Here is a 10,575-nt window from a genome sequence, read left to right as displayed (position 1 = left end):
TTACTAACAGAACCAATTAGACCAATGAGATCAGACACGGTGTCAAAATATCTGAAATGATTCGTGAAAATCATTAGAATTGAGCAGCCTGTACACATTTAGCCATAATAGGCTATATATTACAACCATCATAAATAAGCAACTAGCTTACAGAACCCAGCAGAACTTGCTTGGGTTTGCAATATTTTCAGGTCTGCAATATCATTACCGTAACAACTTGATTCCATATATATTTAATGAATTCACAGGTTAAATAACATGCATAACAAATTTTGATCAATGGATTAACGTGGAGGAAAAAAATCACAAAACAAATCAATCAATTACAAATACAGTATAAAATACATATTACAAAAAACTGACTCCTTTTGCTTCTAATTGACTTCTTCAGATGGCTGATGAAGATATTTACATTTTCTTACTTTGACCTATATGTTAGTTTTACCTGATACACTATTCCTGAGCATGGATTCCTTCCTACCTATGTTGACACACTAAAGCTGCAAAATCATATATATCAATAAGACCCGTTCATTTATTCAAACAGCAGCTATAGTCTCAGCTACTTGCTGATTCAAGTCACAAACAATTTTCTCTTGCTTGGTGCATAATTCAATTGACAGATAATACTTCAACAACTAAATAAAATCCCTCACCACATTCAGCACAGTAATGACAGTGGAAGGGAGGCTCCATCTTGAGCTCCTGCATATGAAGGAGTCAATAGTGTAGCACCTAGAAACAGAGAGATGGAGGTGTGGGGGGTACAATACATTGTGCTCATCCATAGAAAAATAGCACTGTCCTCTGGTTATTGCAGAGGTGAACCCTTGGTAGGAATCATGATCCTGGATTCCATGCTTCTAATCAAGGGCACTGAGAGAAGAAGATGGCATGCGTTAACATAGGTTTAACATCTAACACAGTATTTAAAAGACAGTATTAGCCTGTATTATTTACTGTAGGTCAAGGAAAAGCATTACATCTGGAAATTAAACAGGTCTGGAATGATGATCACAGATGGATCACAGTCTAAGTTGGATCTGAAGCATACATATATTTTGTTATACCCTAACAGTTAGAAGCAGGTTACAAGGATGCTCTATATGATTAACATGGATAAAAACTAACAATCCTGTCATTCTGAGGAGTGGGTGTTCTCTTCTACCTGTGTAAAACACACTAGAATCCCATCCTTCCTTCAGCCAGGCAGAGTTTCTGGTCTCTTCTCGTGACTGCAGGTCTTTATAAGCTGAAAAGGTTAACCAATAACACACAAAACTCTTAGTACAAATGGATAAGCATTTGTCAGGTCAGAAATATATAAAGCTTAATGTCGATAATGAAGCACATGACATGTGCTTACTTCTTTTGTCTAAGGAAGTTGTCCAGGTATGTCTGCACACGTTTCAGTTGTTTGGATACATTGTAATTAACATCACAACCCTACCCACTCACCCCAGAGATGATGAACTTGATAAAGGTCTCCAATCTGTGAGAAGAACCCTCCGACAGCCTCGTTGTTCTCCTGTCTGTATTTGATTGCCCGCGCCCTAACAAAAAGAGGGGAATATTTAGCAGTGAACACATTTTGACCTTTATTTACCGAATATTTACCGGTTAGGCACTAAATATGTGTATGCACCATTTTATCAAACAAAGAAGAATAGTTGCAGTCACATCAGATCAAAAGTCTTACCAATGATTCCCCCATTCGATCATTGTTCCGGGCTGAAATGGAAACAAAAACTCAATGATTATACTAAGAGTCAGACAGGGATTTAAACTGCATATGCATTCACAGGCTTGTGCCCACTGAATGAAACAATGTTCACGCAACACGCTCATAGACAGTGTACAGTAGAGAGTTGAATGTGCAAAGGCCTGCATTCATTTTACCAGGTACATTGCCTGAGAACACATTGCCTTTTATAGCAATTACTTGGAGTTCAATCTAGCAATCTTTTATTCCCTGGTCAAAAGTGCTTTAACAGCATTGCTACCTACCGCCCCATACTGTGTAATACATATTCTCCATACATTCACAGTGAAATATCAGACCAATTGGCTTAGTTTGAGGTATTTGTCTTGGATAAGTGCTGCATGTTGGATAGTTACTGCACTCTTATTTGCTAATGAAGGTAAAATACACTATAAGGGCATACCCTGGCAGAAATTGTGAACTGTTGGCATTGATTTTGAAAATATGACTTATCAGGTAAATACAAATATTTTATTTAAGTATAGTGATTATATGAAGCCATTTATCACAGTTGTTTGGCTCCTTTTTAAATCAGAATGATACAAAGAAAAACCCACAGGTAACCTCAGGAGATATATAGGCTGCTCTGGAAAGAGACGGAGTGGTTGTTAGAAGGAGCACAATACAACGATACTTCAATAAAAATGAACTGCATGGTCGAGTTGCCAGAAAGAAGCCTTTACTGTGCCAGTGCCACAAAAAAAACCCAGTTACAATATGCCTGACAACAACTTTACATGCCTCACAGCTTCTGGCACACAGTAATTTGGAGTGACGAGACCAAAATATAGCCTTATGGTCACAACCATAAGCGCTATATTTGGAGAGGGGTCAACAAGGCCTATAGTGAACAGAATACCATCCCCACTGTGAAGCATGGTGGTGGCTCACTGATGTTTTGGGGGTGTGAGCTCTAAAGGCAGTGATGGCAAGATGAACGCAGCATGTTATCAGAAAATACTGGCAGACAATTTGCATTCTTCTGAATGAAAGCTGCGCATGGGACGCTCTTGGACTTTCCAGCACAACAATGACCCCAAGCACAAGGCCAAGTTGACCCTCCAGTGGTTACAGCAGAAAAAGGTGAAGGTTCTGGAGTGGCCATCACAGTCTCCTGACCTTAATATCATGAAGCCACTCTGGGGAGATCTCAAATGTGTGGTTCATGCAAGACGACCAAAGACTTTGCATAACTTAAAGGCATTTTTCCAAGACGAATGGTCAGCTATACCACCTGCAAGAATTTGGGGCCTCATAGACAACAATTAAAAGACTGCACGCTGTCTTTTGATGCTAAAGGGGGCAATACACAGTATTAAGAATTAAGGGTATGCAGACTTTTGATCAGGGGTCAGTAATTTCTTTTTTGTTAATTTCTGATTTCTGATTGTGCCATTCTGTTATGACCTACAGTTTAATGTAAATTCCATAAGAAATAAGACGTTAGATGTTTTGCCTGCTCACTCATGTTTCCTTTCAAAATGGTACATACAGTGGGGAGAACAAGTATTTGATACACTGCCGATTTTGCAGGTTTTCCCACTTACAAAGAATGTAGAAATCTGTAATTTTTATTATAGGTACTCTTAAACTGTGAGTGACGGAATCTAAAACAAAAATCCAGAAAATCACGTATGATTTTTAAGTAATTAATTTGCATTTTATTGCATGACATAAGTATTTGATACATCAGAAAAGCAGAACTTAATATCTGGTACGCAAACCTTTGTTTGTAATTACAGAGATCATACATTTCCTGTAGTTCTTGACCAGGTTTGCACACACTGCAGCAGGGATTTTGGCCCACTCCTCCATACAGACCTTCTCCAGATCCTTCAGGTTTCGGGGCTGTCGCTGGGCAATACGGACATTCAGCTCCCTTCTATGATTTTCTATTGGGTTCAGGTCTGGAGACTGGCTAGGCCACTCCAGGACCTTGAGCCACTCCTTAGTTGCCCTGGCTGTGTGTTTCGTGTCGTTGTCATGCTGGAAGACCCAGCCACAACCCATCTTCAATGCTCTTACTGAGGGAAGGAGGTTGTTGGCCAAGATCTTGCGATACATGGCCCCATCCATCCTCCCCTCAATACGGTGCAGTCGTCCTGTCCCCTTTGCACAAAAGCATCCCCAAAGAATGATGTTTCCACCTCCATGCTTCACGGTTGGGATGGTGTTCTTGGGGTTGTACTCATCCTTCTTCCTCCAAACATGGCGAGTGGAGTTTAGACCAAAAAGCTCTATTTTTGTCTCATCAGACCACATGACCTCCCATTCCTCCTCTGGATCATCCAGATGGTCATTGGCAAACTTCAGATGGGCCTGGACATGCACTGGCTTGAGCAGGGGGACCTTGCGTGTGCTGCAGAATTTTAATCCACAACAGCGTAGTTTTACTAATGGTTTTCTTTGAGACTGTGGTCCCAGTTCTCTTCAGGTCATTGACCAGGTCCTGCCGTGTAGTTCTTGGGTGATCCCTCACCTTCCTCATGATCATTGATGCCCCATAAGGTGAGATCTTGCATGGAGCCCCAGACCGAGGGAGATTGACCGTCATCTTGAACATTTTCTAACAGTTGTTACCTTCTCACCAAGCTGCTTGCCTATTTTCCTGTAGCCCATCCCAGCCTTGTGCAGGTCTACAATTTTATCCCTGATGTCCTTACACAGCTCTCTGGTCTTGGCCATTGTGGAGAGGTTGGAGTCTGTTTGATTGAGTGTGTGGACAGGTGTCTTTTAAACAGGTAACAAGTTCAAACAGGTGCAGTTAATAAAGGTAATGAGTGGAGAACAGGAGGGCTTCTTAAAGAAAAACGAACAGGTCTGTGAGAGACGGAATTCTTACTGGCTGGTAGGTGATCAAATACTTATGTCATGCAAAAAAATGCAAATTAATTATTTAAAAATCATACAATGTGATTTTCTGGATTTTTTTTTTTTACAGACCTCTACATGCTTTGTGAGTAGGAAAACCTGCAAAATTGGCAGTGTATCAAATACTTGTTCTCCCCACTGTATATTACCAATTCTCCAAGGGTATGCAAACTTTTGAGCACAACTTTATATGAACTTGTTGGTCATCCCATTTCAAAATCATGGGCTTTGATATTTTCAGGCTGGGTGTTTTGTAAAAGCACTTTGTGACAACTGCTGATGTAAAAAGGGTTTTATAAATACATTTGATTGATAATATGGAGCCCCCACCCCCCTTGCAGCAATAATAGCCGCCACTCTTCAGTGAAGGCTTTCCACAAGTTTTGAGTGTCTCAGTGAGAATCAGCCAAAAGAGCATTTGTGAGGTCAGGCGCTGATATTGGAACAGAAGGCCTGGCTCTCAATCATCATTCCAATTCGCCACTCGAGTTCCTCAACACCAACCTCGTCAAACAATGCTTTTATGGACCCCTGCTTTGTGCACAGGGGTACAGCCATGCTGGAACAGGAAAGGGCCTTCCCCAAATTGTTGCTTCAAAGTTGGAAACACCCAATGGTCTAAAAGGTCTTTGTATCCTGTAGCATTAAGATGACCCTTCACTGGAACTAAGGGGCCTTGCCCAAACCCTGAAACACAGCCCCAGACCCTTATCCCTCCTCCACCAAACTTTTCAGTAGGCACTATGCATTCTGGTAGGTAGTGTTCTCTTGGCATCAGTCAAACTCAGACATGCATTTGGACAATAGGTAGGGGAGTCTATATCTCTCTAGAAATAACCATGGCTCTTGCAAAATACAAACACAATAGGCAACAGTAAGTATTTTCAATAGTTACAGTTCATAAGGAAAACAGTCCATTTAAATAAGTAGATGTGGTTCTCATCTATTCATTTCTCAAGAGAAATAAGGTTTTCCTGCATAGGGTCAATTTCTGAGGTATTTTATTTTGGCCCATGAAACACCGGGCCAACACTTAAAACACTGTTTATTTTTTATTTAGTATAGCATAAAAAGGCATGTATTACACAGTGCAGGGATTTACAGTGGATATCAAACATCTACACACCCTTACTGAAAATTCAGCTTTTGTTTATGTTAAGGGTGAAATTAAGACAAATCATGTCAGACCTGTTTTCCCCTTTACAAAAAGCTAATAACCAACAATATTTAAACTGAAAAACTAATTCTAACAGTGTTTAGAATTAACCAAATTATAATTATATCAAATCACATATAAAGGTAATTTGCCACCAACTGACAATGTAATTGATTCATGCCGCGAGGTTGTCCAAAGAGCAAAAGTTCTTATTTTTGAAAAGTACAGATCAGAAGAGGGATGTAAAATAATTCCAAAGGCATTACATGTATCATAGAACACTGTGAAGACCCTCATTAAAAAGTTCTGATCATGACAGAGGGGACAATGATCAAGATATTTTGGTACAAATCCTACTGCCCTCTGCAAGGAAGCTAAAGTTAAAGATTTTCACCTTTTAAAGTGACATCAATCAGAAGCAAACAGCCAAAATCTACCAAGAAATGGCTCAGAAAACAGAAGAACAGTGTCATAGACAGTTAGAGCCTGGACCTGGAGATCCCCCCTGAAATTTGACCAAATCTGAACTTTTCTGCAATTAGTGGGATAAAATTGCAAAACCCTGGTGTGCTAGGCAATAAGAAACTAACAAAAAGATTAACTGCTGTAATCCAAGCTAACGGGTGCTTCCACAAAGTATTTTTTTCCCAATTAAATGAGCAGGGACTTGCCTTAAGTCTGTACGAGCGCATCTCATAAATGTTAGGTCCTGGTCTGGGTGTTGGCTCGTTCCAGAAACTGAACTCCAAGAGCAGCTGGTTCCTCCGCGAGATTAGCATTTTACTCCTTTCTTTACGAAACTCCAGATAGTCCTACAGATAGTTACAGATTGATAGTAATATACAAATTATTCAACCAAAGTGACCCTGTAACGTAGGACAACAGGTTTCTATGCTAAAATATATTGTTTAAACAACTACCTGATTGTTGTTCAATTTGGTCAAGCATTCAGTCAATGCAGGGTAGCCCCCTGTATACCGCCATAGGTGCACTGCAATAACAAACCAGAAGGTGTCACTGTTGCATTGGCTGAACTATTAAGAGACAGCAAGACAAGCATAATATTGTCATATTGTACAAGACTTCCATCCACCTGTCTGCACAAAAACAGTCTGTCATAACTGTTACTATCATTTATTCAGGGTAAACATAACATCAGATTAAATAATTAAGGGTAAACATCACATAACTTCTGATTAGGTCTACATGAATGACTCGTTTGACATTTACAGTGTTCTCCATTACTTACCAGCTTGGTCTTGGTCCCCGTACCAAGTGTTCCAGCTCCCTACCACCTCACATGGATAATCCTGATCTAAATGGAGCTTTCTCTGCACCTCCGCCCTGAGTTAGTATTTCACAGCAACGGTCAAAAAACACAATATCCACAGGCAGTAATACTGTATTTCTGAAAACCAATCAATCAAATGTATTTCATGAATCACTTTTTATATTGTGTTTCGTCACATTTAATTATCACCCTCTACTGTGAAGTCCTTGAAAGCTACAAATGGCCCAGGGGTTATCCAGTCAGCATTTATGGCACATAATGAGGGAAAAAAATGCAAATTAAAGATGTACTCACTCTAGATTGTTATATATCTGCAGACACTCTGGTTTGACATTGTGAACTGAGTGAAAAAGGGACAGATATACACACAGTCTGAACATTGGTGAAGGGACATCCGGCTGTAAAAGACTGCATGACATGCTAATCAGTTGCTCTGTGCAGTACAGCATCCGACTAATGTTCTATTCCTTCAGCAGTCATTTGAAATGATGCTGAAATTACTATTTTTGGATCATCTTCCAACAGTTTTCTTTCCGTAATTTCAAATGGGCATGTAGTGTGAGGTAAACATTAAAATTAAATGTCACTTTATTTAGCCCGGTTGGTGCCTAGATTTTCTTGTGGGTACCTCGGTGGAATACGCATTACAGTACGATAATCCTGTCACTGTTTTCCACTGGGACATGATGATGAGATGTCAAAAAGAGGCTACGCTCTGCACTAAGACAAATTGAATCCAATTTGATATAATTTGCGGTACTTATGTTTCACATTGGGAGGTTAACCTCAAACGTCTTTCTAGAAGAGTAAACAGATGTGCTGATATGTTACATTACATACATTGCATTTTGTAGAGGTCACTGGTCTCGCTCTTTGACAGCAGGTTGGAGTGGGCATCTTTCCTGGTCTCCATCTTGGGCACAAACATTGACCGGAACCATCCTTTGTCTGAAAACGTCCTACACCTGAAATATTTATTAAATAAATTAAAAAGAGTTAATTAAGTTCGGGGTCACTTAGAAATGTCCATTTGGCCATTAAAATAACATTACCATGATCAGAAATACAGTGTAGACATTGTTAATGTTTATGGCAGCTGGAAATGGCAAATTTTCTATGTAATATCCAAATAACCACATGGAAGCCCATTATCAACTAAAATCAGTCTTGTGTTCCAGTGAAACATTGTCTGCTAATCCAAATTTATCACTTTGAAATGCTATGTGATCGTAAGGAAACACCTTTGAAATTAAATTAGCACAGCTGAAAACTGTGATGATTAAAAAAGCAATAAAACCATCTTTAGAATAAATGCAATTTTTAGATTAGTTGAGTATCTGGAGCATCAATAATTGTGGGCTAGATTACAGGCTCAAAATGGCTAGAAACAAATAACTTTCTTCTGGATCTGGTCAGTCTATTTTTGTTATGAAAATTTAAAGTTATTCCATGTGAGAAATTGCCAAGAAACTGAAGATCTCATACCATGGTGTGTACCACTCCCTTCACAGAACAGAGTAACCTGGCTCTGACTAGAATACAAAGGGTGGGAGGCCCCGGTGCACAACTGAGGACAAATACATTAGTTTGAGAAACAGACGCCTCATGGGTCCTCAACTGGCAGCTTCATTAAATAGTACCCGCAAATCACCAGTCTCAACGTCAACAGTGAAGAAGTGACTCCAGGATGCTGGCCTTCTAGGCAGAGGCAGAGACAGCCATATCTTAGACTGGCCAATAAAAAGACCAGATCAAGATTGGCAAAAGAACACAGAAACAGTGGAAGATTGGGGTAAGGTACCGGGACCCTGACTGCTGTAAGGTACCGGGATGAATTCCTCAGACCCATTGTCTGAGGACGCTGGTGCAGTGGGCCCTGGGTTTCTCCTGGTGCTTGACAATGCCCAGAGTATGTAGGCAGTTCCTGGATGACAAATGCATTGATACCATTGACTGGGCCTCTAAATCCCCAGACCTGAATCCAACTGAGAACCACTGGGACGTCATGTATCGGTGCATCCGACGCCACCAAGTAGCACCACAGACTGTCCAGGAGCTCACAGATGCACTGATCCAGGTCTGGGAGGAGACATCCGCCATCTCATAAGGTGCATGCCCAGACGTTGTCGGGAGTGCATACAGGTACGTCGGGGCCATACACACTACTGAGTCAAATTGAGTTGCTATGATGAAATTAATTCAGCCTGTGATTTCAATTGTTTACTTTAATTTTGGTTTCCATTGATTGATATTCTTTTAAAAAACAGTTTTTGCAGGGATCTGACAACTTAAATAAATGTACTGTTTAAAAACAGCTTCGAACAATATGGGTGTAAAGGTGTGTACTGGTAGCAGTAATATTATTAGTAGCCTACACTTTGTTTACGATTTATATCAATTAGCCATTTATGTTGCTCTGGTCAGTAGAATGAGCACAGAATAATAGGAGCTTATCTGGTATGGCAATTCTATAAAGATTTCCGGCTATGAACACTACCATATCAGGTCCAAAAGGAAATTGAGGTGTCCCTTGCTTTTTGGTAGTTGCTTAGTACGTGACTGAAAACGTGAATGATTTCAAGTCATTGATCCGTCAGAAAAAAAGCACAGCTAATGACACACTCTGGTATAAAGTAGGCCTACTCCGGTGTCACAGAATCAAATCAGATGCTGATGGATTAAACGGAAATGCAAAATTGGAAAACCCATTAGCAGCAACATTTATGAATTCTGGAATGTTGTATCCTGACAAATGTTGCATAAATTGACTTTCGTCTTTCCTGTTATGGAAAAGGCTAGACTATATCATTGGACTTTAAGCTGGATTACGCTAGGGGCAAAGAGCACTGGCCTAGCAAATGATTAAATGAGAAAAACAAAACAGTTATTGTTGTACATTTTACCGTTAATATCTTCCATTCCTTGTAGCTTAAATAATACAGTGAATAAAAAAATAATCTCAAGCCATTGTTGCTGAACACTGATTAAATTAGCTATTAAAAGTAGATTTAGTATCCCTGCGACTGGGATTTGTGCGATTTTAGTAACATACTTGCTCTGGAGATCAAATGTACAAGTAAATGTATAGACAAAATTCCAAGTTCAAAGTTTCCCTTTACCTTATGACTTGCAACTTGACAGCATGCCTGTACAGTACTTGGCACTTGGCCAACATTGAAGAAGTCGCCGCCATCTCCTGCTTAAATCGAATGAAAACCGTTCTCTTTCTTGTCTACGTTAAATTATGACGAGATAAACAATAGTTGCAGTTTTAATTAATTTTCATCAGCCATTACCTGCCTGTTGCTGAAATCCCTTCGAGTCGCGCGAGTTACTTTAAAAATCATGTGACATGCGCCCCTGCACGTATCTTTAAAGGGGAGGATTGCAAAACGATGATCCGAGCTACTGGACTTTGACTGGACATTAAAACTGATCATATTACTATAGGATAGTTTAACGTCCGCATGTCGATAAGATGCATGTATCTTTCTA

The 10,575-nt window shown here is 39.9% G+C and overlaps 1 protein-coding gene across 2 annotated transcripts; it reads right to left on the bottom strand.

The window, feature by feature from the left end:
* Positions 1–244: 244 nt before the first annotated feature.
* Positions 245–10,451, bottom strand: nipsnap1 (nipsnap homolog 1 (C. elegans)). Of its 2 annotated transcripts, XM_020052242.3 has the most exons (11): positions 10,377–10,445; positions 10,200–10,276; positions 7,921–8,045; positions 7,375–7,420; positions 7,039–7,133; positions 6,710–6,780; positions 6,461–6,601; positions 1,700–1,731; positions 1,459–1,553; positions 1,169–1,252; positions 245–876 (listed from the first exon to the last, which is right to left on the bottom strand). In XM_020052242.3, exons 1-11 carry the CDS (start codon positions 10,425–10,427, stop codon positions 812–814), a joined length of 882 nt encoding a protein of 293 aa, XP_019907801.2. In that variant the 5' UTR covers positions 10,428–10,445; the 3' UTR covers positions 245–811. The 2 variants fall into 2 exon arrangements, with proteins under 2 accessions (XP_019907801.2, XP_010903906.1); XM_010905604.5 differs by having other exon boundaries at positions 10,200–10,451.
* Positions 10,452–10,575: the final 124 nt, after the last annotated feature.

This window comes from Esox lucius, chromosome 13, assembly GCF_011004845.1.
Source record: "Esox lucius isolate fEsoLuc1 chromosome 13, fEsoLuc1.pri, whole genome shotgun sequence".
Taxonomy (NCBI): domain Eukaryota; kingdom Metazoa; phylum Chordata; class Actinopteri; order Esociformes; family Esocidae; genus Esox; species Esox lucius.
Note: the sequence above shows the minus strand (reverse complement) of the source record. Positions and strands in the feature narration are given on the sequence as shown.

Excerpts from the sequence above, each read along its gene's own strand:
- nipsnap1 (XM_020052242.3), bottom strand. The coding sequence starts at position 10,427 with ATGATTTTTAAAGTAACTCGCGCGACTCGAAGGGATTTCAGCAACAGG. Across the intron at positions 7,421-7,920 it reads TGACCTCTACAAAATGCAAT|TTCACAATGTCAAACCAGAG; the intron begins GTATGTAATGTA and ends TTTTTCACTCAG. Across the intron at positions 6,602-6,709 it reads CCAAATTGAACAACAATCAG|GACTATCTGGAGTTTCGTAA; the intron begins GTAGTTGTTTAA and ends AACTATCTGTAG.